Consider the following 25956-nt stretch of genomic DNA (forward strand, 5'->3'; position numbering starts at 1 on the left):
GTTTCTCAGTGAAACCTGGAAAGAAATGCTGGAGTTATTTCAAGATTATATTTCAGTGTTTACCACAGTTAGTGATGGTTATGTTTAAGGTACCTCCTTTTACAAATTTAAATCCACTCTTCCACTCAGTTCTGTTCCTTTTATGTCTGTGTGCATGGTTTTGTTAGCGGGTTAAGTTTTGTTTGTTTGTTTTCTTCATTTTGCACCATAGGGCACTAAATTTAGGACACAGTATCTCATCTCCATTAGTTGGGAGTATCAGGAGAAATTGTTAAAGACTTTGGGACAGGCACAAAAATTACTCGGTATTCTTTCAGAGGAATTCTGGGTTCTGCCTGGTCAACCCTGGGGGTTATCTGATTCTGTCAGGGTCTGCTCCTTTGTGGCCAGGCAGTCTTACACCTCTGCAGGGAGTGTTTAACTTGTGAAGGCCTGATGTGATGATGCAGATGATTTCCTGCTTGTACAAATATGGTCCTATACATACAACATGGTTGATTTCCACCCTGTAAAAGAAATTATTTCAAATGTTATATTTTCACTCTGTAGTTTTACTCTACGGTTTTGCATCTTCAGTCAATTCATTTCAGCATCCTGGTTGCCTTATATATATGTGGTCTTCGGATTCTCTTTTGAATAGTTGTAGTATCTTCTTGGGTGCCTCATTAATTAGTGGATTAAAATAAATATTTGCTGTGTTCATTTTATATTTGTATTAAAGTGTCACAATTTGGGGGTACCGGGGTGGCTCTGTTGGTTGAGTTGTCCAACTCTTGATCTCAGGAGTTGTGGGTTCAAGCACCACGCCGGGCTCCGCAGTGGGCATGGAGGCTACTTTAAATAAATAAATAGTCATGATTTTTCCATTTGGGGGAATTATTCTTTAAGAGGAGAAACAATTGCAGAAACAAGAGAAATAGAATATCAATTTCTAGATTGGGCAATAAGAGATCATGTAATCATGTGCTTTGAAAGGTCTTTGATTGCTTGCTGTATACCCAGAAATGTGAAGAGTCATTTCATTGTGAAAGTAATTTTTTTTTTTTAAGTTGTAAAGTGAATGTCTCTTTCATCTACAGAATGCCTGCTTCCATGCCCTGTACCTTACTTGGTCTACCATTATGTTCACCAATAGGTTTTTGTTGTGGAAAATTCAGGTACCCTAGCCAATGGAGGTAAAGAGATTGGACATTGAAGACAGGGCACAATTTGACATTTGCTGAGTGTGTCCCAGCAGTGCAATTCAGCACTTCTGAAGAAACGTTTGATCAAGTGACTTGCCCAGAGGTGGAGCACGATCAAAGGCAGGCATTCGTTATTTGTTGCGTCTGATGATAAAACCTCTTCTTTCCAAAATAATCAGACTTGATATGTCCCTGCGCTGAACTCTGTTTCAGGAAGTTTTCTGCCACAGATTTTTCTATTTCCCTTCTGATTCCTTATTTAACTATGACTTCACACACAGGAATGCATGCAAATGAGCCCCTTAGAAACAGGGTCCTGGCTTTCATTTAAGTGTCCTGAGCTCTAATAATGACTTTCTACTTTCTTCCTTTAGCCAACAGAAAGAGAAAGGAAATTGAGGGAGTTCAGGAGCTTCTTCCAAACGAAGTGACACCTCTTCCCACAGGGAGCAGCCTCTAGATAGATTTGGGTATTGCTGGTTCATGCTCCTGAGTTTACTTTCCTGTTCTCTGGATGCATGTGGATATTGTTCTTTGATTCTATTTCATGGGTCCAAATTGGTTAAACGAGCCCATCACAGGCTTAGCCAAATGAATGTTAGGATATTTTGAAGGCAATAGATAAAATTTTTGATTCCCAGGTTCAGGTGTGTGTTTGGGTTGTCTCCTCTGTCTCGTGGCTGCTGAGTGATGTGATAGAACTTGAAATATTTCTAGCCAACCCTGGCTTCACTCTCCACTTCACCATCATAACTCTGCTTAGCCCTAGATTGAACTCGTTTTGTCCTGTGGCTATTGCTTATATAAACATCTCAAAGTAAGTCATTTTACTAACATAGACATTGTGCTTATTCGTATTTTAAGGCTTTATTTAGCATGCTTCCAACATACTCCCTACAGAATATGTTGTACAGAATTTTGGACTCTCTTTGCAGTGTTGATGTCCAGATAAATATCCTTGAATCAGAGCGTAGGGTCAGCTTGAAATTACCTAGTAATTTTGTGCCTCAGTTCTTCAAGAAATGGTGTTCTCAGGAAGAAATGATAGAATTCCTAAGACAGTGTCAGGTTTGGGGGTGTCTGAGAATAAAAAGTTATTACCAAGGTTTTGAATTTAGAGTTCTATTGATAATACATTACTGCAGCATGTCCAGATACTTCACCCACTGTAGAAACCATTTGTTTTCCTATGTCATTCAGTCCATGCCCATTTCAGTTTCTCATTGTGGACTGTGTTATTAATTAGTGTTTCTTGAATGGCATTTCTTCTTCTTGGAGGACTCTCTTCACCTCTCCTGACCATGCCTTTCTCCTCCTTCAGGGCATGTCCTTTCTTCCAGGCAGTTTCCCCTTTCTATCCTCACTGCCTTCTGCTCACGCCTTTCTTGGGCATTTACATAATCACTTACTACCATGATTTTGTGCTTATTGGTGTATTGATTGGTAACTATTCTCAAGTTGACATGTGCAGTGATTTTCTGCACTCGTTTCTAAACTCCTAGGGAAGGGAGGTCTTTTTTTGTATCTCTTCACAGAGCCTCGTTTAGATTTGATTTGCCAGGTGGTGACCTAAAGCAATATGATACTATGTTCAGAAGATTATGTGACCCTGACTGCTAGGTACAGGGTTAACTATGCTGGTTGGTACCTAGAAGTGGACAGGCTTGTAGAAGGATGCAGTGGAAAGGGTGCGTATTTACTACAGTATAGTGGCAGTGTGGAGTCATGATCTGTAGCATGGGTCCAGTATCAGATGAGCCAAACTCAAGTCCTGGCCCCACTGCTTATGACTTTGTCACCTTGAAGGAGCTATTTAACCCCTCCATGCCACAATTTTTCCACTGTAAAATGAATAATAATGGCCCTTATCTCATTAGGTTGTGGTGTGATCAAATCCCTTAGTATGTGCGGAGTACTCACAGCCGTTGACACAACAAGAGCTCAGCCGAGATCCCTGGTTCACATGGTGGTGCTGATTATTAGCAAATTGCCGAGCATCTACTGAGCAGATAGGAAGTCCTCTATGCATGGTAACTACCACTGCCATCATCAGTTGTATTTGTATTCTAAAGTCTTTATCCAATTCAAGTCCCACATAATAAACCTCCCTCTTCTGAGTACTTTAGCCACCCCTTTATCTCTTTAGACATTTAGCATATGCCATCTGGCCTGTTTTTTTAAATGCATTTGTCATGTTGAGTCAGTGAATGAATGATCAGACCATAAGTATTTATTGAGTGCTGCTTATATGTCACACACAATGCTGGGTGTTGAGGATATGACATTGAACAAGACAGTTACAGTCCTTACAGAGCATATGCAATTTTTCTTTCTTTTTCTTTTTTTTTTTTTAAGATTTTATTTATTTATTTGGCAGAGAGCACAAGCGAGGGTGCAACAGGAGAGGGAGAAACAGGCTCTGCACCCTCCCCCCAGCAGGGATCTGGCTGGGGACTCAATCCCAGGACCCAGAGATCATGACCTGAGCCAAAGGCAGACACTTAACTGACTGAGCCACCCAGGCGCCCCTGCAATTCTTTATATAATTACGCTTGTGCTAGTAGTGAGTGTGTATACTCAGGGCCAGAGCTTATTCCACATGGTCAGACAAAGTCTTTTAAGTGATTATAAAGTGAGGTCTAAAGAAGGAGTCCATTGAAGATCTTGTTCAGGGCTAAAGAATCAAACTCTATACAGAAAGGTCTTAGGGTAGGAAGTTGCTTGCGTCTAAGAGGCAAGGCCACTGTTGCTGGAATATTGAAGATAGTGATTGAAATTAAGACAGCAAATGATTGAAACATTTACTTTGTGATCCTTGAGGAGAACTTTTGAAATCTGTCCAAAGAATAATGAGAAATCATTGACAAGGGAGAGACTAATTAGGTCAGCATTTTATAATTATGTATCATCCCCTCCCCCACCCTACTGCCTCCACCCTGGCTGCTGCCGGAGATAGACTTGAGCAAGAGTGGCTTTAAGACACTGGTTACTGGAGTACTGAACAATAGCTGGAAACTGAGGCTGTGACAGTGGATGTGGAAAGATAAATTTGAGATCTAGTTTGGTGGTAGGACTGGTAGAATGTGGTCATTGCTTGCATCAGGGGGATGAAAGCGGGCGTCATGCATGACCACTCTAAGTGTCTGACTACAAACAACAGGTGATTTGGTGGTACTGCTTTTCCCATATGGTAGATACTGGTGGTGTAGATTTGGGGGGGGGGGGACTAAGAATTTCTGGACACATTAAAAGTGAGATACCAGGAGCCATTCAAATGGTCTAGGGCCCCAAAAAGTTGCCTGGGCTTCATGCATGAACTTAGGGATCTTGGGTATATATGTGGTGTGAATATACAAAATTCCCAGAGAATATCAAGAGAAGAGCCTCTAGGCCAAGCCCTTTATCTGCAAAATATAAAGATCATACATTGTTTGGTGGGTATAACCCACCAAACAAACGTAAAAAATGTGTTTCCTGAGCTATCAGAGGAAAATCCTAGTAACTAAGAAGAGAGAGCCTTACAGCACAAGACTTAACCATGCTGCTTCAAGGTGAAGAAGGATGAAGATTGAGAACTATCCAGTGGATTTAGCAAAACCAGTTAACTGGTGACTTTAGAGCAGTTTTTGTTAAATGAAGGGGCATAGGGAGCAAGAGTGAATTTTCCCAACTGGATTATCCTCAGGAGCAATGTCTTATGGCTCTGTGCCATCACAGTTAAGAGAGTTTCCTAAGAATAGTAAGTAGATAAATGTATGTAATCATGGTGTCTGTGTGGTTTTGAAGAAATTCAGGGCATCCATAATTACCTGTGTACTCTTAGAGAAAGATATGACAATGATGGGAGATCCTCCAGATTCGTTTGGGTATGCTGATCAAAATTCTGTCTGAGTTCTCTGCCATCACTCATGCATTCTGGGGTACATGGTTTCCATTGATAAGCTAGATCCTTAGGGTTGTACTTCAAGAACCCCAATACAGTATCTACATGTGGTTACAGTAAACCAGAGTTGTAAAGTCACTAGGTGAGGCAGAGTTAAATCTGTATTTTTCTTCAGGAAGAATTAGAATTTCTCGGTACATCCAAAACGCTACATTTCTAACTACCCTTTTCTGTAAGGGTAGTTTTATTACAATTTAAGCCTATTATTACTGTAGAAAATGTTGAGTTTGGCTCTTAAACAACTGGGGAGACAGTTTTCTGACCTGAGTAATTTGTGAGTTTATCTGGGCAGAGCTGAATCAGCACTGAATGTTAATGTATTTTCTTTTGAAAACAAAAGCTTACACATTTTTGTACCACAAATTTTCTGTCAAAATTTTTTATTTTAAATGCATCAAAAAATCAGTAAGCCAAAAAGAAGAAAATGATCTCTACTGCTACCATCAGAATTTTGTCAGTAAAAATACATCTATGTACCAGAATACGGGTTTTTAAAATTTTTCCTCCCTCCCCTCCCCTTTAAATGATATAAACTGTTTTTAGGACAGAAACTTTGTTTAATTCTTAACTATACCGTCAGTGCCTTGAACAATGCCTGGCACATAGTAGGTGCTTAATTGTCTTTTCCTGTTATATTTTTGCACATGAATGTCTTCTTGAACCATACTTTTAATGTCTACCTAGTCTTCTGTCTTCTTGATGTACTGTAATTTATTTCGTGAGCTTCTGGATATTTATTCTTTGGAATATCCAAGCTTTCTGGATATTTATTCTTGGATATTTATTTCAGTTGTTCTTTTCTTTCAGACACAACATTTTAGGGGCACCTGGGTGGCTCAGTTAGTTAAGCGTCTGCCCTCCGTTCAGGTCAGGATCCCAGGGTTCTGGGATCAAGCCCAACATTGGGCTCCCTGCTCAGCAGGGAGTCTGCTTCTCCCTCTCCCTCTGCCCCTCCCTGCTTGTTCTCTTGTTCTCTCTCTCTGTTTCTCTAATTAATTAATTAATTAAAAACTAAAAAGAAACAACATTTTTATTTCTTTAGCTAATTCATAGTCTGTAATTATTTTCTTAGAGTAGTCCCTTATGTGGACACTTATACCAAAGGATACCATATAGTTTTGTGTTTTTTTAACATCATCATTTATAAATCTTTATTGAATGAAATGATTAGATTTTTGGTTTGATATATTCTTCAAAACCAATCATTTTCTGTCTTAATTAATAATAAACTTATGCCATAATAGTTGTCATTTTTCTCCATGTCTCAAAAACTAGAACTTTCTCCTCCAAATTTTTTAGTTATCTATTTTATTAACCCTTTAAAAACATAGGGCTTTATAACTGATTAATAACTGGACTCTACCTCTGAAACTAATGATACACTGTATGTTAATTAATTGAATTCAAATAACATAAAATATTTTAAAATGTAGAGCCTCAAGAAAATGAATTAAACCTAATAAAAAAAGCTTTCTTTAAGATTCATTGGACCTAAATTGGTATGTCTCCAGGTGAAAATGAATGTTCAGAGTATTTTAGGGGGTATTGAGTTATTTTAATCCTCTAACCTTTTATAATAAAATTTATTTTGATTTTTTTTAAATTTTATGTCACAGGTTGCTTACTGATTTTTTTTCTTTATCCTTTTCTGAAGTTGGGTTCTTTTCTCAGGTGAGGTAGAGTTTAGCATGACATCAATTTCCTTGCCCCTGAGTTCTTGATTTGCCCATGAAATGAAACTTTTGCTTCATCAGACTGTCTTTTAAATTCTTTACTCTGCACATATTATTTTAATTATCTCTGAAGCCATTTTTGCTTCTGTAATAAATTTTTGCCTCTTCCCTATAGAGGAGACTTTGGAAGTGATAAAAATTGATCTGAAACTTTGAAAGAAAAAAATGTATTTCAACCCTGTTGATTTTCATCGTGGCCTGGTAGTTGACATCCAGAACAGAAGACCAGTTAGTTGCTTTGTTTCAGATTCTCACTGTCACCTACCGTATAAGCTGTGCTTTTAGACCAGTCACATGCCCTTTTTCAGAAATGTTCAGGACGTCTGTGATGGTTTTCCAACAAAGATTCCACATTTCATTTTTAGAAAAGGAAGAGCACAGTTGTTTTAAAGATTTTATTTATATGAGAGACATGAGTGAGAGAATGAGCGGAAGGGAGAGGAAGAGAAAATCTGAAGCAGACTCCAGGCTCAGCATGGAGCCTGACGTGGGGCTTGATCTCATGACCTGAGATGATGACCTGAGCCTTGGACACTTAACCTGAGTTGGACACTTAACCTACTGAGCCACCCAGGTGCCCCAACAGCACAATTGTTTTAAATGTAAATGGCCTTTTTCTCTTGTCATTGTTTGTAGTTATCTTTACCAGTTTAACATAGAAACGTTTCCTTTAACTATTTTTTAATCAACTTAATTCTGTATTACAAATCAGATGTCTACAATCTGGATAAATTATATGGTTTTTTTGAGAAATATTTAACCTGAAAATAATTGGAAGATATGTCTTCCAATGTGAAGTTCCTCTAGATACTTTATTACTGTGCTGATGAATAATGAAAGGAATTTATCTGTTGACTCAAAGTATTTATGGATAGTGTTTTTCCTGACTGAAACTACAAAAACAATACCGTATTAACTTACCTGACCTCAGAGAGAGAAGACATTTTCTCCATGAAATAAGAATAGGATTTTTTTTTCCTAGTGGAAAGGAAGTAAACCAAGAAAGAGGAAGTTGTGGATCTAGGAAACATAACCCAGGATAGGATGGAAAGGGAATTTCCAGGGTCTTTGTGAAGAGAAGGCCCAGGGTATCCATTATAAAGCAGGCTTCATGGGCCACCATGCAGAAGTCATCAAGAGAAAGAAGGGGGAGCACTTCATGTAGGGCTATAATTTGCAAAGTCTTAACACTGAATATCAGTTTAAAAAAAAATTGTAATAATCTGTTGGGAAGTTAGAGTTGGAGAAATGGGGAGAGGGACAGTTTGGGACGAGGGAAGGAAGGTAGGGTTTATTTTTAGAAACTTTTCTGGACCTCACAAATTACGAGTCATAACTTTGAGATAGTTCTGTGGTTTGGCAGACTTGACGAAAGACATCCCTTGGCATACCACCTCAGTGAGCTTCCCACCTCATCCAAGTTAGAGAAAGAGGATTGAATATCGGAAGAAAGCAAGCTTGGATAGTTGATAGTTTATTCTAACTAGGTAAATACTTACTTATCCACTTTTTATATGAGGCACAACATATACCACCATCTGCTCTTTCTGTGCTAAAGTTACAGGACTAAAAAGGTCTTGTAGAATAAGCCAAAGGCATTGTATTTCCTGTTGATGATAAAATGCAGATTTTTCCACTAAAAGGCAATGACTTCATTTCTAAAGGTTAAATTGAATGGTTATCACAGTATAATTTCAGCTGGTTAAATTTGGGAAATTGAAAGTCATTCAATAAAAGAATAATCTCTGAGCTAGTATAGAATTTTCATTTGATAAAGAAGTAGATATTATTTTATTCACATTAAGCCATATCACATGATTTTATTTCAAGGTAGAAAAGAAATGTCGGTCTGGATATGTACTTAGTAGTATTTTTTTTCTTCATTTGAACAAAATATTTCCTCTACATAGCCAGTTGAGGATGGTATCATGCTTTCCTTTAGCCATTGCCTAAGAATTAATACTTTCTTATACTGCTTTTGGGAAACCAATAAGATTTTTTTCTGTGCTCTTCTAACCTCATGATTTTTCTCATCTAAACTATTTTCTGCTTGAATTTTTAAAATACTTTAATTCATTGAACAGATAAGGCAGTTTATCTGAAGCATGAAAAGTTCTTCATTTTGAACTTGTAACTCTGAGATACTTACAAATTAGTTGAATAGGAAAAAGGTTTTCTTAAGTTAAAAATTAAAATTTTGCATAAGCTACCAATCTAGGCCAATTTTTTTTTATTTTTTAAAATTTAGGTTTAATTTATAAAACTATATCATTTGTAATATATAATTCTGTCAGTTTTGATAGACGTACATTTTGAAAAGCAGTGTATACATGTAATCATCACCATAGTCAGGACAATAGAACTATTGCATCATCCCACAAAATTCTTCCATGCCCTTGGAGTTCACCTCTGGCCCTTCCCCTAGTCCCTGGCAGCCACTGACCCGTTTTCTGACCTTCTACCCTAACCTTTGCCACAGTGTTCTAGAAAAGCAATCCTGCCTTTGAGGGCCATCTGTGTTGTTGCCTGTATTGTTTTTACTGCGGAGTAGTGTTCCGTTATGTGAGCACCGCAGCTGGTTTATCCAGCCCCCGTTGAGGGAGTTTTAAGCTGTTAACAGTTTGGGGTGTTTACAGTTGATGTCCAGGCCATATTCTGGGGTTCCCTAATCTACCTGTGTAATGCGATCCGACTTTTTCCTACTCAGGTTGCTGTTGACCGTCCATCGGAATACTGCTTTGCCCATTTTTCTTCTAAACACAGGTTGTGTCTTCTCATCTCAGCATTGGAAGTCCTTTCTTTTATCATTATTGGACCTTTTGGAAAGAAAATAGATGGTGGACAAGACCGACCAAATACAAATATTACAAATACCTGTCCTTTGCAGGGCTCCTGAGAGCAACAGGCAAAGTTTCTTTCAAATCTGATTGCAGAGAAATTTCTTCTCCTCCATATTTGGGACATGAAGCTCTGACATGCTCTGTGGCTTTCTTCCAATTTGGGAAGTGCTGCTCCTTCTGCCCTTTGGTCTGTCCTTAGCTTGCAAGTTTGGAAGCTTTGCTTAGCCACGCCATCCTAACCTAATAACTGGTAAAGGAGGAGAGTCAGAGGAGAAAACCTCTGTTGAGGGTGCCAGAGATTGGAACGCCAGCCTCCCAAGCTCAAAGCTGTCGCACAGCCTAATGCTCCTGCAGGTGTCCTCTTGATTCGTGCTCTCAGGAGTGGAGGAACCCAAAGCACGAAAGATTGTTTCTCCTACACTTCCACATGTTGGAGGCCTGAGTGGGGTTCTGTGCCAAGGGAGTAAATAGTGTGAGAAACCATAAAACTATAGACAGCACTTAATGAAAGATTATTGATGGCCTAGCTTCAGCACCTTTTTTTTTTCTTGTTTCCTTGTAATGTTTTCAGTCAGAGTGTTTTTCTCTAGGTTCTCTGCTATGTTTACTTCATTCCTGTTAAACTTGCACCTCACTGATGTTTCCGTCCCTAGTTTGCTCACACACACCTCTCCATGAAACATTGACAACCAGCCAGGGAAGGTTGGTTTCAAATTTTTAAGTGCTTTGTGGTAAATGTTGGAGCTAGAGGGCATTCTCAAGCATCTCCCTCCAAGGTCCCATTTATATTAAGAGATTTATATTATATATTAATCTTATTATCTTATTTATGTATATCATGTAATATATCATATATATATTATTTGTGTGATATATTATATATTAAGAGATCATGCTGTACAGCTGGTTCCTCACAGAGACTCAGAGCCTCATTCTGTGTGTTCAAATGTCAGTGGGGGCCATAGAGCCCAGGCTGTGGAAAAGAGGAAGAGCGCGGAGTGGTGGATGACTTTTTTGCCTTTCTGATAGAGGATGTACTCTGATTTGCCTTCCACATAGCTGTGGGAAAAATCCTCCTGGTCTGGGAAGCCCTGAAAAGATCTACTAACTATGATGAGTTGTCACAATACAACTTAAAAAGCGAGTGTGTTTGGGGCCTATCCTTAGGTATTAGTTCTGATCTCCTTGCTCTTTCCTTCCCTTTGTATGTGTTCTTTTGTACACAGAGCTTCTGCCACTTCGGCATTAAAATTGGTTGGATCCAAACAGCATTGTGCTCTGGAGGCCTAGCCTGAGGCTGGCCAATGGAGAGGATAGTCAGCGCTGGCAGGGAGAAACCTTCGGGCTTTGCTGGAGCCAGCCATGCGGGGACACGGTTGTAGTGCCAGGCAGCCTGGTCAGGTGTGATGGGCCTCTTCCCAGTGTGGTTTCTCAAGTGCTGGCAGAGCACCCCCATGGTACCCTAATAAGCTCTGCATGTGTTTGTTTTTAGTTCTTTTTGCTATGATGTTAATCAAAGAGTGATTGTGATGATGAAAACTAATTAGTGAGCTTCATTATTAACAGTTCCCTTTTGAGACTTGCCCGTGATAATCCTGATTAATGGTTAACTAATAGGTTTACTCTGATTCTCATTTCCCTGTGCTGTTTTGTGTGTTGTGATGTTTGCTTCTCACCAGTAAACTATGTTTATGCCTACTCTATGGGTATTTTCAGTGGAAAAATAAAAAAATTCACTTTGCTAACATCAAGTACAAACTGACAGCCTAAATCCTGTTCCAGAATTCACAGAACTTTGATTTATATAAGTTCTGCTCTTCTAGGATGCAGAGGACACGTGTGTCTAAGTAGCATGCTGTGGACCTTGGTCCTGTGCATGCCATGTAAGGATTCTGCTTCCTCTGCCTTTCCCCTGCCCTTCCCCTGCCCTCTTCTGCCTTCAGTTGTCACACTCTTCCAAACTTGGTAATTCATCTTACTAAATTATTTTCAGCATGTGCATACTTACACATGGTACTTTGTAGAGACAGGTTGCAATCTACCTGCTGAAGGGAATTTCGTATAGGCGTTGACACATGCAGTCTGCATTTGGAAAAGGTTTGGCCTAACAGGCCGGAAGTGAGAACAGAGTAGGAGTGTATAATTAAGGTGCCTTTACGACCTTTCCCTCTCTCTAAGGATCATCCTGCCTTTCTTCGGGGTCATTCCAAGCCCTGTTCCACTAAATGTGAGGTATAGATATTAGCATCCTTTGAAATGAAGTCACCCCAGGCACATTTGTTGCACCATTACTTTCTCAATTTCAAGGTGCATTGAGGAGGCAGAAACATTCCTTAAAGAGATGCCATCCACAATAGCAAGTTAAATGTAGCTAATGCAACCTTAAATTAGCTTCTCTAGGATTACAGGAAAATACTTATGTGTAAGGTTTGTTTTCGAGCACAGGTAATGTGAAAACTAGCAGTGCAACAAAAAAAGACTTACCTGCTCAGAAGTACAGTTGCTTCTTGATTATTTACACCAGTGGAGGGGAATATTGGTGCAGAAAACCATAGCTAATTTATCTGCTTGGATTCTCAAAGCCTTGAACCAATGTCATGGGGAAAACTGTGGCGAGTAGATGCCCAGGCCTCACCTACATGAGTCACAGCATGGAAAACCTGAGGATGAGAGTGTCTGCAACTAGATTTCTAGACAGAAATACTGGACACTGAATAGTCTGCCTTGAAATGAGCCTCCTGTGCCTCAAGTTCTCAGTGTTGTTATCTCTTTAAATCTGAGGCCTTTAATCTTTAATTTTAAAATACCTTTTGGAGTTATAAGGTTATAAAGAAATCTTTGATTTCACTAAATCTCACTAGGTGCTGCTTCAGGATTATCGGAGAATTTCAGATGTCATCTTAATGTTGTCATTTGAACCTGATCGCTCTACTGTCCTAAAGATGCACCTGGCATCTTCAGTTCTTCAGAGCTAAACTGCTCTCTATTACACCGTTCCTCATCATCAGGTTTTCTCTTATTTACGTAGTGTTGAAACTTCGAAATGAGTGTCAGAGACTGAAGCGCATGGGCTCTTTGGAAGACAAATCAGTTTAACCATATTCAGTTAATTTTATGGTCATAACAATCAAAACTCCTAAAATAAATAAATTCCATAGTTAAAGTAGCAGGGACTGATGTGCGGCTCCATCACCGGAGGGAACTTGTCAGTCTGACTTGCCAGTCTTTTCATAGGAGCCACAGAGACAAATTTTAAAGGTTTCAAGAATTTTTGTGTTGAAAGGAACATGCCAAGCAGGGGAAGCGCTTGAGATGACAGAAGACGGACACCATTGTCTGCCTGTGATAGAGTTTGAAAGAGCTGACATGTTCTGGTGCTTACATTCAATTTAATTGACTTGATAAGAATTTTTTTATTCTTAAAAATCTATGAACTTGGGTAAAATTTTGTATCTTTGACCTTAGCAGGTGGTTCATAGGCATATCATCTTCAAGCATTTGGAACGATGAGGGAGCTCCATGTCTTATCTTGCAATTTGGCCTCTGGAGGTAAACATGGACAGTTGTGGTAGGCTTTTGAAATTTGTCATCATGCCTTCAGTTGTCATGGTTGGCTTTCACTTCTAATCTTTGTCATAGTCAGTGGCATGTCATATACTCTTTGCTATCTTCCCATATGTTGTTGTTTCTGGATTAGGACTATTAAATTGTAGATTGAGACTCAGGAAGAGTCAGGAACTTTTTTTTTTTTTTTTTTTTTACATGGCTGATAGTAAGGTGCCTCCATTTCTCCTTGGTTCCCAGTCTGAGAAATTCTCTCTTTTGGTAAATTAAGTAATCATTTAGCAAAATAGGGTGAGAATCTGCTATAACTTTCTTTTTATATTAATACCTATGTGTATGTGTGCTGTTACTCCTATAAGCACCTTTTTTTTTTTCTCCAGATAATTACATCCATATGACAGTGAGCAAAAGTCTGTTTCAGAAAAATATAGATTACTGCAGTTTTGAGGGGAAAGGCCCTCTCTTCAGAGACATTAAGTTGCCTCATGATTTCCGATAATCAATTTGATAATTGTTGTTGACTTACTGGTTCAGCTCATGAATAATGTCCCAGATTTAGACTAGTGTGGCAAAAGGATTTTAATCAGGTAGTGCTTTCTTTCCCATGGAGCATTTGTCTTGCTTGACTGTTCTGGACTTCAGCCAACTGCCAGGAAGGCCTTGTCCCACTGTATATGTAGAGTAGAATATGTGTGGCTTAAGTGTTCACCGGGGGAGTTCCCAACTCGCTAAAGCTCATTGTTGTTACCTTACCTTTTTACCAGTGTGCCATTAGAGACGCTGAGAATGGATGACTGTCTCTCCTTTTCTCTGAGAATCTGTTTGAAGGGAAGGATGAATCTCATTACTATAAATACTGTTTTCATCCCAGCCTACCTCACTGCTTCTGAATGAGAGGAGCCCCTCTGGCTGCTGTGAAAGCTCTCAAATACTTGATGGCTTGTTAAATTTTCATTATCTAATGTGCATTAATTTAGATACAGTAGCTCTGGTTGCTAGGAGCAGAGTCAGAAAGGAAGCGCTTGGCAGAGTGCGGACTGCTTGTGTCGCAGGAGTCAGGGAAGTATGCAGAGCTCGCTGTCCTCAGAGGGAGTTTACAGTTCTGCTGGCTGAGCTGAAAACCTCGGAAATTTGGATGTGCCCTGACTACTCGCCCAGCACATGCACTATGATGTTTTGATGCTTGCTTACTCTGTCATCTGTTTCATTAGGTTGAAGGCTTTCCTGAAAGGATTTGAAGCTCCCTAGCTGAGAGCTCGGAGGTTCAAAATGTCCGTGGTCTGGTTACCCTTGAGGGTAGAGAGCATGCACTTTGTGTTTTATGTGGGAAAAAAGTTTTAAAGTGCTACTTGGTTTCATGTGTTTTTCTTGTTTCTGTAATTGTTCATGCTGACATGATGTGGAATAGGTCCCCACTGAGTATGTCTTACTGTTAGAGATTTCCCAGGCTGGGAACAGGAACAGTCTGCTCAGGTTCCAACTCACCCTTGAAGAGCACATAGACCAAGGCTCTCTATATAGGCACCCAAAGAAGACTGCACTCTTGATGTTCACAAACAGTGAGCTCTGAATCTACAAAAGCCATTGAAGGTTAAAGGTGAACTGCTTAAGGGGCTTTATGTAACACAGCCTGGGAGGCTTTTTTTTTTTTTTTAATGAAAATTAAAGGTTAAATTAACCTCCATGAAAGGCTGATATAGTCTTCTCCCCCTCGATTTTGTTGAAGGAAGAGAAGCCCATTTTTGCAACCCACGAGGAATGAAATTTTCATTTCAAAGCACCTTCCTAACTTGTATATTCATGGAGTGCATAGTAAAAGAACAGTGGGAAGCACACAGAATGTTCTGGAAATTTCAGATTAACTCTGTTTCTTCTGTGGAAGTCACATGACTATCTTCCCTCTGTCATAGTTTCAGGATTATCTGTTTTTCTGCAGTTATGTGCCAAGCTTTCTATGGTTTGCCAGACTTTTTGCCCTAGTACAGAGAGAGAATCATATCCTTAGATTTTACTACTTTTTTTCTAACAATTCTTTTCTTTCATCCACCAGGATACCCAAAAAGCAAAGCAGTTTCTGCCCTTCCTTCAACGGGCAGGTCGTTCTGAAGCTGTAGTGGAATATGTCTTCAGTGGTTCTCGTCTCAAGCTGTATTTGCCAAAGGAAACTTGCCTTATCACCTTCTTGCTTGCAGGTAAGTCTTACGTGTTACATGTTCCAATAATTCCTCCTGGAGCTCAGAGGTCATGCCTGGAGGTCACATGTCCTCCAATGAGACCTCAAACCAGTCTAGGTGGTTTAGTGTCTAATTGAGATGTGAACACAAAATTGCTAGATTTGATCTCTCTGTCACTGCAGACCCAGCACTGGGCCCTCTTTTGCTCCTCATTTCTACCAACCACAGGGCATTAGAGTAGAGCAGCTTGAAAGACAACATGTATCTTTTCACAGCCCAAGTGAAGGGAATTCCAGACAAAGAAAAATAATAATGATGGAATTCTCACAGTCGGTATTTCCCATTTGGGGTAGACCACTGCTGCCATGCTAGTCCTGGGTAGTCCACCGAGGAGCTAAGACACCCTTCCCTTATGTCTCCCTGGGCAGTGCGGTTTGTCTCTCTTTTATTCTTTGCAGCTGTCATTAGGATCCAGATCCTTTGTCAAACTATGACATTACCTTCCCAGGCTTCTGCATCTGTAGTGTTTCTCTGTTGCACTAAGCTTGACGTGCTGGGGCAAGCCACCCTTTCTTTGCTGACTGAATGTGCATCTCTCTTATCCTATCTTTTCTAGTAGCTTGATATATCACAAGCCAGCAAGACTGTATGAACTGTGTTCTTTGAGCAATTTACATTTATGCCTTCTAGGAGTAGGCTGCTTTATTTCTTCCCTGACGGCTGAGAATAAAGTTACTTATTTCCAGTCAGTACTTCACAGAGACTGTAGTCTTTGAGAGACTCCTGTAACTTCATTACAGACTCATTTTACTTCAACACCCCACACCCCACTCCTGTACACACAAACATTCACTCACTCAACAAAGGACATGATACTCTGCTGTGTTCTTACCATGCACATTGCCTTTTCTGCTGACCCTGCTCCCTCAGCACTCCTTCTGTTGGGATTCTTGAATAGATTTTGCCATGGGGGAAGAGAAACGGGAGCCATGCTTGCTGTCCCCTGCCAGATTGCCTCGGCCTCCTTTTCCTAGAAGGCCCTGATAGTTTCTTCTCTGGATGAGGGTCTCCCTCAGGCCCTAACTAAATGGGCTGTTACGTAAGATAAATCACTCACTGAACACATGGCTGTGATGTTCTCTGCTGCGGCTGGGCCACCACTGTCTGAGGCTGTCTCACACTCTGAAGAAGTTAACGAACACTGCACAGCTCTGCAGGCTTTCTGAGGGGACTGACTGAGGTATAATGTGAAGTTCAGGGGCAGCTGCGGAAAGGAAGGGCCAAACAAATCCATGCCATTCTGGAGGGCTGTACATTGGTGTGTCGTAGTAAACTGAGGGGCATTGTGGCAGTGTGTGACAGATGTCATCTGTGCCCTTTACTGAAGATTTCCAGAGAAGAGAAGTTTCTTACCATTGAATTCCTGTGGTTACAGAGTTTGAAGTAACAACCTGTCCTTTGTTCTATATCTACAAAACAAAAGTATCCTCTGGGCAGTGTGGAGCTTTATCCCAGAGGTGAACAAGAGAAAAAGTATGATTCTTTCTGGAAAACTTGGCCACCAGTCTATAGGGGAAAGAAAACATTGAAGGTCTGGCTTTTAAATTCAAAACTACTTGAACGGAACCAGCTCAGAGCTAGACCCATCCTGGCTGGAGTTCTGCAGAACCCTTCTGGTTTTACTTTGTTTCCCATGGAGCATTTGTCTTGCTTGACTGTTTTGGACTTCAGCCAACTGCCAGAAAGGCCTTGTCCTACTCTATATGTAGAGAATATGTGTTGCTTAAGTGTTCACTGGGGCAGTTTCCAACCCACTGAGGTTCAGACACAACACTGCCTGGTCACCCAGTTCCTGTGTGTACTTGGTATTATTCTAAGCTTAGCGATTCGAAAGATAGCGCCCGAGTTAACTTCTATTCTGAAACATAAATTACCGAAGCAAAATATAAGGTTTTACATTTTTCTCCTGCCATACTATGTGTAGTTATATTCTGCATCTTCTAATTTCTTTAGAAACCTGGCAAGGATACAGGACAGGGAGAAGTTGTAAGAGCACACAGACCTCAGTTTGAATCACAGCTCTACTCTGCACAAGCAGGTGACTTTAAGGAGGTTTTTTACTCTTGAAGCCTTAGCTTAGACGTCAGTTAACTGGAAAGTGTTTCTTGCCTCTTAGGATTTTTGTGCGTGTTTAATGAGATGTTAATGGGTTCAGAACAAGGCTGCCATGAAGTAGATTATCCATAAATCTGTTTCCTTCCTCTTCCTCACGATGACTTGGTGAATTCATAGCTAGAGCTCTTCTTTTTTTTTATATATTTTTTTATAGATTTTATTTATTTATTTGACAGAGATCGCAAATAGGCAAGGCGGGGGGAAGCAGGCTCCCCACTGAGCAGAGAGCCCGACTGGGGGCTCGATCCCAGGACCCTGGGATCGTGACCTGAGCCGAAGGCAGAGGCTTTAACCCACTGAGCGACCCAGGTGCCCCACTAGAGCTCTTCTTAACTCTTATGTGCAGTGGTATATTGTACAGTGTGTTTGCACGTAGCTGTGGCTGTACCATGGAGACTTTGACCTCTCAGTGGAAATAAATCAAGCAAAGTTGCTCTTCTAGCCTCCTCCTAAATGAGCAGAAAGCTCACTGATAGGAAGGCTACTAGCTTTTCCCTTTGAGTTTAGAAGCAGGAACTTTGCTTCCTGCTAAGACATCGTCCTAGGTCTCTGGAAGGTCTGGAGGGAAGACAGACATGTAAGCAGACTGCAGTATTGGGCTCTAGGTGAGAGACTTCTTTATAGGGCACAGAAGCAACACAGAGGAGGGAGTGATCAGTTACTTAAAGGAAAGTCAGGGCTGTCTCCTTGAGGAGCTGTTCCCTGAGCTGCTTTTGAAGGAAAAGTAGGAGTTGGCAGTGTTGGGACAGGAGGGGAAAAGGAGATAGATAGAGAAGAACATTCTAAGTAGAGGTTAACAGCATGTACAAAGGTGTAAAGGTATGATCTGTCCTGGTGTGTCCAGGTAACTGTGCCCTGTTTGGTACTGGTGGAGTATAAGGAGGGAGGGGTTGGTGTGGGAATAAGCTGGAAATGCACACAGGATGTACCGTGGACCCTCAGAGTCACTCAGGGTATTGAGCAAGAGAGCGACATGCTCACACTTGTGTTAAAGTTTATTTTGGTGAATACATTGGAATAAATGTGGCTGGAAGCAGAGAAAGTAGGTACAGAAGCAAGAGGATGAGATGCCTAAAATCTGGCAGTGAAGAAGAGGAGAGGTTGGAAAAGTATTTAGGAGGAAGACTTGATGATTCAGGGAATGATTGGATTTTTTGGTCAGAAAAGAGAGTGACATCGAGTGTAGGAGGGTAAGTAACTCGCCCAAGGCTTGACTGTTTGGGCAGACTAGGATATCCACCAGCAAGGGCAACGCCAAAGTAAGTATACGTTTTAGGAACGGATAATTGGTAGTTGGAGAATTAGGCGGAGAATCCTACAAGTAATGTTTAGGAAGCCAAGAGAAGAAAGAAGTCCAAGGAGTTGGCAATGTCAGATTTTACCTAAAATATCAAGTCAGTAAAAACTTAAGAAATGATTTTATACTGTTTATCAAATTAGTAAGTCACAGATGACCTTTGTTAGTGCATTTCATCAGAGTTGATTCAGCTAAAGGCAGATTACAGGCGATTAGGATGTAAATGTGGGAAATGAGGAGCAGAATCAAAAATAGAGCGCTTGTCACAAAATTCTAACAGAATGCAAAAGGAATGCATAAAAGTGAAAGCTAAGGGGTCACAGTAACATTCTAAGGATCTCAGCAACTTGAGTACTTTTGTAACTAATTCTTAAGGTTGCAGCAGAATATGGCATTGAGTTGGTAAAGCTCTTCAGTATACCTATTGTTTTCATAATACCAATTACAGCATGTACAACGCAACAAAATCTTCTTGGCAAATGAGGATATAAAAAAGATGGAGTGAGAAAGTATCATAGGGAACATGAGAAGCACTGGTCTGAATCCTGAGGAGAAGAAACAAAGAAAGGCTGTAAGGATTTGATTGGCAGAGCGATGAGCTAAAGGAGACAGTAGGAACAAAATGGCTAGAGAACAGGATGGAGGCAGTATCCTTAGAGGAGGGTCCCTTGGTCTTCTGAGATCAGCTACAACGAACACTGAAAGCGAGTATAGACAGAGACACGGCATTCACATTGTAGGGTGTTTCACCTGGACAGTGACCCTCATGGCACAGCTTTGCAGGTGTCTGTGGGGTGTCCTCTACATCGTGGACAAATGGCATTCTGCTGGAAATGATGTGTATCTGCAGCCAGGAGGGAGTTTGGGCTGTGATTCTCAAGGGGAAAGTCAAGATAATTGTTCAGCAATCCCGTATGTGCTGCTCTCATTAATCCCAGCCTTTCAGAGAGCCCTCTGGACTTCAAGGTGGGGTGGACACTTTCCATTTTTATGTGGCCTTTTTTGGGCAGACGGCCCCACAGCTTGATAGGGAGTGGCATTTGGCCCGAGCCAGCTGGCCTCTCTGTCACGGTTCCTGCACCCCTGTATGTGGAATGATTGCCTGGTCAGATGGGATAGCAGGTGGGGCTGGGCAAAGTCAGCTGTAGCTGACAGGTCAGTGCCTCCTGAAAGCTCTTGCCCTTTAGTCCTCTGAGCACCTGGCTTAGGTTTGGTCGGTGAGCAGGTGACCTTACAGCATCAGAACAGAGACGGTTGACGGTCCCGCTGCCTGCCACTGTGGCCTCCTGTGTAGACTTCTTTCAGCCAGAGAGGCCAGCCGGGGCGTGTCCTGAGCTCATAGGGAAGCCAGGATCCCTGGGCCGCCCACATTTGTTTGAAAGCATCCTTTTTCCTCATCTAGCATTTAGTGTGCCCCCATGCTTTTCCTCCCGTTGGAACAAAAACAGTTTACCCCCGGTCTTTATTTTTTACTTATTTTCACTTACCACGTGTTTCACATTTTCATTTCTTGTCTAAAGGAATACTGAGGTGCATGTATTTGCATATCACTTGGCCTTTGGTTCACATTTTTATTTAACAGCACCACTGGGCATGGAGTGTGTGTCCCAGTGCTAGGTATGACCTTCACAGTACATTTCCTTATTGTGAATTATTATCTTGGCTCTAGGGTGTCTGGGGCATGCTAATAGTCCAGGAGGTAGTTCCGTTGACTGTGCAGAGGCAGGGATCGAGTTTGCCTGGGAACCAGCTGCCTGAATTGGAAGAGAATAATTTGAGGTTTCAGTGCAAAGTAATCTAAGTAGTCTCGTATCAATTGTTTGATGTCTTCTGCTGAGTCACTGAGCCCACCCCATTTGCATTTCCATGTTCCTCAAGCTAGGACAGCAGTATGTGTGAGAATGAGGAACTGAGGCTGGTTCAGAGTGTGCAGGGGGTGGATGTCAGTCATCTTGGTTGGATCCCGTGGTACAAATCACCTAGAAGGCAGCAGCCACCTGGCAGGGGTTTCCCATGTAGATCACCGCAGGTGACTTCTAATTAACCAGTTACCTAGTCATATGAAACAAGACTAGAAAATGAGACTTCCCTTTGCCTGCCCTTTGGCATTTTTTTTTTTTTTTCAATTTTTTCCTCTCTTTCTCTCTTTGCTTACAACTCCCCTACTAGAGCTGCATTATGACAAGGGATACAGAGAGGAAAAGGTCCTAGGTATCTAGGGTTTGGTAAATTTTGACGGTGGTTGTGTGCATGATGGGTAAACTAAAGGTTCGGCTGTGTGTCCTTCCACCCAAGTGCCTTTGGGAAAGTATCTCATGTCCTTCTTTGATTTTAACACCTCTTCTCCAGCAAGTCCTAATAAAAATATCAACTGCCTATTTCAATAGCCCAAAAACTTCTAATGAGAGAGGAGAGAGAAGGTGAACAGGAATATCCTCCCCATCTCCTGGCCCCAGGAATGGTGGATCCCCATTGATTACCAGGGCCTAACCAAATTACACAATTAAAGCCAATGTATGTTTAAGTGAGAAATCCCATTCTGCTATCACGAGGTGCTAATGAATCAGGCAGTTATGTGGTTGTGTTTGCTGGGCTTCTATCCTTAATTAAGCAATTACAGGGTCTGCTGATACTTATGAATTCCTTTCAGATGCTTTAATTGAATTGCAACTTAATGGGTATTTGTAAAGTGGGGTATTCTTTCTCTTGGGACTTGCCAGTTTGATTCCGTCTCCACCACCTACTTGCTTTTAGTCAGGTCCCATTACCAGAAATGGGCAGCTTGACATGACACTTTCCTGGAGCAGCTGTAGTCTTCACTTTTAAAGATACCATTGTATGAATTTTATGAATTACCTTCATGTCAGGAGGTCCTGGCAGATCACTTGTTAGGAAAGCATTAGCACAATAAACAGGTTGGGGGAGCCTTTTTTTAATGAGGCCACGATTTTGCAAGTCCACCATAAGAAAAAGTAGTCTTTGATAGGTGGATTGTGGGTGATGCATAAATTAATATGACAGTTGCTGCTTTCCTGAGTAGCTTTTAGCCGAGTAGTGTAGACAGCCATAGGAAAAACTTGAACAAGGAAAGATAAAAAGGAGTTATGAAAAGTATAAGCAACATACCATGGGAGTGCAGAAGAAAGAACAATTAATTGGGGAATGGCAAAGACTTCACAAGGGAGGTGGCATTTGAGCATCCAAGATTGGGAACACTTTCTTTTGGCAGGCTAGGTGTGATTCTACTAGGCAGAACAACTTAGCCGGTATCATTAGTTCTCAGGAAGAGTAGCCTCAAAGAAATGGATGCACTCATCAATCATTTTCCTCTCACTCTGCCTTTGTTTGGGCGTGGAAATCTCTGCTCTTCTGCTGCTGAGCATGCAGTGCCCTGCCTTCTGCTGCTGTCTCTGCACGTGGACTGTACTGCCACCCCTGGTCACGTCATGTGGATGAAGTGTGGGCCTGGCCCGATTATCTCCCATCTCTCGATCATGAATCATCCCCAGAATGAGCCTCGTCATGTTTGTGGGTCATTCAGTGGCATGGCTGTTTAATAATGTATTTCCACTGGGCAATCTGCTAGGAATATAGAAATACCTAAAGTCCAGGCTTCAAGCAAAGTAGTTGTGTCTATTGAGGTAAAGAATGTACCTCTATTGAGGTAAAGAAGAAACAAAATACATTTTTAAGAAGGCAAGGGTAGGAGAAACATGCCTTTAAAACCATGTAAATGGGGCGCCTGGGTGGCTCAGTGGGTTAAGCCGCTGCCTTCGGCTCAGGTCATGATCTCAGGGTCCTGGGATTGAGTCCCGCATTGGGCTCTCTGCTCAGCAGGGAGGCTGCTTCCCTCTCTCTCTCTCTCTCTCTGCCTGCCTCTCTGCCTACTTGTGATCTCTGTCTGTCAAAGAAATAAATAAAATCTTTAAAAAAAATAAAATAAAATAAAACCATGTAAATGAAAACAACTCCGATTTTTATAAAACAATAACAGTATATATTGTGATAACTGTCCAAAAGGCTAAGGCCATCCTTGTCTCTAAGCCAGCGGTATAGCATCTGGAGAGGGGTGGGGTGAGTGCTGGTCCAGCCCAGGACAGGGCAGGCCTGGAGTATGATCTTCTCTCTGGGGACCACCCTTTTGGGAAGGGAATCTGCAAACCACACAAGGATTAGAGGAGAGTGACCAGGATGGTAAGAGACCTCAAAATGCCATGACCTGAGGAATAGTGAGTAGTAGGAATCAAAGGAGACTCCCAGGACGTACTGGAGTGTTTCAGGGTCCAGAGCCAGGGATTTGATCTGCTCAGGAGCCGTTTATTTTGTTTTGTTTTGTTTTGTTTTGTCTTTTTGAGTCAGAGTAATAAATAAAGACGTCAATAAAAATAAGATTTGTTCAGCATGGTTTAATGGCAGTCACAGACCTTGGAGCTAAAACTCTTTTTTTTTTTTTTTTAATATTTTATTTATTTATTTGAGAGAAGAGAGAGAGAGTGAGAGAGAGCATGAGCGAGGAGAAGGTCAGAGGGAGAAGCAGACTCCCCTCGGAGCTGGGAGCCCGATGTGGGACTCGATCCCAGGACTCCAGGATCATGACCTGAGCTGAAGGCAGTCGCTCAACCAACTGAGCCACCCAGGCGCCCGGAGCTAAAACTCTTAAAGACAAATTCTTGCTCTCCTGCCTCCCGATTAATTACTTCCATCAGATGGGCCTACTCGTCTCGGTGTGATGCGGGGACCTGGAGGTGAGGGAGATGCCGAGGCCCAAGTGGGACCTGCCGCTGAAGGGAAGCATGGTGGCAGCCGTGCCGCCTTCAGAGCCCTTCAGACTGCTGGGTGGGGCCCAGCCTCCTGACTATGGTGCTCAGCCCTTACCATCTTGGTTGGGTTTTCTGTGCCAAGAAAAGAAAGATGTTGGTTTCTCCTCAGCTGTTACTGGACAGGCCCATTCATTCCATCTGGATGGATGGGTCAGAATGAAAAGAAGCCCTTCCTCTCAAATCCTTGGACTCTTGCCTTCTTGCTTTTTACTCTTGATGCTTTTGAGGGTTTGGTTTTGGTTTGGGGGTTTTTCTGTTTTTGTTTTGTTTTGCTTTGTTTTGTTTGTTGAGATGAAGGAAAAAATACTCCTGGTGGGAATCAGGCAGAGCCAGTAAGAGCCAGTGGAGTAGTACAGAAGGGTCAGACCCCAGAGCTTTTCTCCCCAGAAGCCCTCGTCTATTCCTTCTCCTCCCCTCCCACTTGACAGTTCTTTCTGAGTCTGTTTAAGGTTATTTGGGCTTCCAGGTCATGCGCATGGCAGGTAGGGAATGGGAAGCTTGCAGAAATCCGATCACTGTTCTCTGCTGGTGGGTTTCCAGTACCAGTGCCTGTCTCTGGTTATGGCCAGATACCTCACTTCTAATTCCATCGTGTGGCTTTTCCGGAAAAATCCATTTCAGTGTGGATCTCTCGTTGTCATCTTGTCAGCCTGTTGGCATCTGTCAGCAGCCATTTAGTAGTAGTCGTGGCAAGCAGCAGATCCAGGATCGGGCTACTTACCACTACCCCTGGCCTGTGGGGTGTTCATTTGACCAGCCTAATAGTGGAAAAAGGTCAGGACCTGGATGCAGGAGAGGGAGTGTAAATTGTGTGGTAATTTGAAATTAAAGGGAAATGCTTTGAAATCTGGTAATGGGCAGCCCCAGGGTGAACAGTGCACACTGCCTATAAGACTTAATCCTGGTTGCTATGGGAACCACCTCTCACATCCCCCTTTCAAACCGAAATATGACTGGGTTTAAAAAAAGAGTTCCTCATCATGAAAAACTATCTTTGCCCCCAAACCCTAGACCATTGCTCCCCTGGGATTCCTTTCAGAAAGTTTTCCTGAGGCTTCCCCAACCTGGTGGGCTGTCTATGCCAGTCTAAGCCTGGTCCTTTGTATTAAATTTCAGTGAATGGCACTGACATGAGAATTAGAACACACTGGGTGCCCAGTATGGTCAGCTGGCCCTGGCACACCTTCCTGCTGCCCCTGAGTGGGCACCACAGGTTTCTACTCAAGGAACTGGAGAGAACCAGTGGCCACATGTTGCATGTCCTGATGCCTCCTGCCTGAGGGGCTCTGAGGAAGCCCAAGGATCTGCACTTAGACTCAGTGCTGTGGGATTGGTCCCAGATTCTGATGTAGGCCTGCCAAGCACAGAACTTGTAGGAGGAAAAACAATTCACAGAAGTTCCTTTCATATCTGGAAGGCGTCTGAGACACAACTGCATTCTCTGTCATGTTTTTTCGTCAGAGCTTTTCCCCATTTTTTTAAGTTACCACATTAATCCAGACTTGGTAAGTTTGGGGTTTTTTCTATTGCTGCTTTTGTTGTTTGTTTGTTTGTTAACCACCCTTTACCTATGATAAAATAAACGAGGTCTCTCATCAGTGGCTTTTGATTTTTGGACATAAGGCTCCCTTCAGGGTTGGCTTCTAGGCTTCCAAGTGGGCTTTGGAGAAAATTTGTCTAAGCTTTGTGGATTCTCTGTAGTTTTTCCTCATTATACTTGTGCTTTACAATAGTAGTCCTGAATAAACCCTAGTAACTCCCATGCTTACCTTCACTGTATGTAGGAAGTTATTTAAATTGGCTACTTAGTCTACAACGGGTGGAGAAGCTCCCATTTCCCTGCCCTGGTGTGCCTCCTTTTCCTGAGCTTGTACATCTGCTAGTGATTTTTCTAGGGTTAATTTGGGTGTTTTTATTTTTAAATTGGAACATGGTGTCTGTCTCTTCTCTGTGTGTGTTTTGGATGCAGCCCCTGTGCTAGGCATGCGGTTATTAACTCCACTGATATACCAGTTCGCTCATTAGCATTTGCATTTTAAATTACAAGCTAGAGCAGACGACATTTATGCTATATTTGTACCATTGCCTTCTTCATGAATGATGTCGTATGTGCAGGGAATTCAGAAATAACTCCTCTAGGGCCCTGATATATTTTCGTCTCTCTTTCAGCAAACTGCTGTTTCTTTTCCACTCTTGAATCTCATTGTTTGATGGGGATTTTTTTTT

General features: G+C 41.7%; 1 protein-coding gene across 2 annotated transcripts in view; it reads left to right on the plus strand.

Moving 5' to 3' along the window:
• SND1 (staphylococcal nuclease and tudor domain containing 1) overlaps positions 1-25956 on the plus strand; it is a 422576-nt gene that overhangs the window by 253462 nt on the left and 143158 nt on the right. For both annotated transcript variants that reach the window (XM_047695928.1, XM_047695929.1), the window contains exon 15: positions 15315-15456. In XM_047695928.1, the coding sequence (XP_047551884.1) occupies positions 15315-15456 (142 nt within the window). The remainder of the gene's footprint in view (positions 1-15314; positions 15457-25956) is intronic.

The sequence above is a fragment of the Lutra lutra genome, chromosome 11 (assembly GCF_902655055.1).
Source record: "Lutra lutra chromosome 11, mLutLut1.2, whole genome shotgun sequence".
Classification (NCBI taxonomy): domain Eukaryota; kingdom Metazoa; phylum Chordata; class Mammalia; order Carnivora; family Mustelidae; genus Lutra; species Lutra lutra.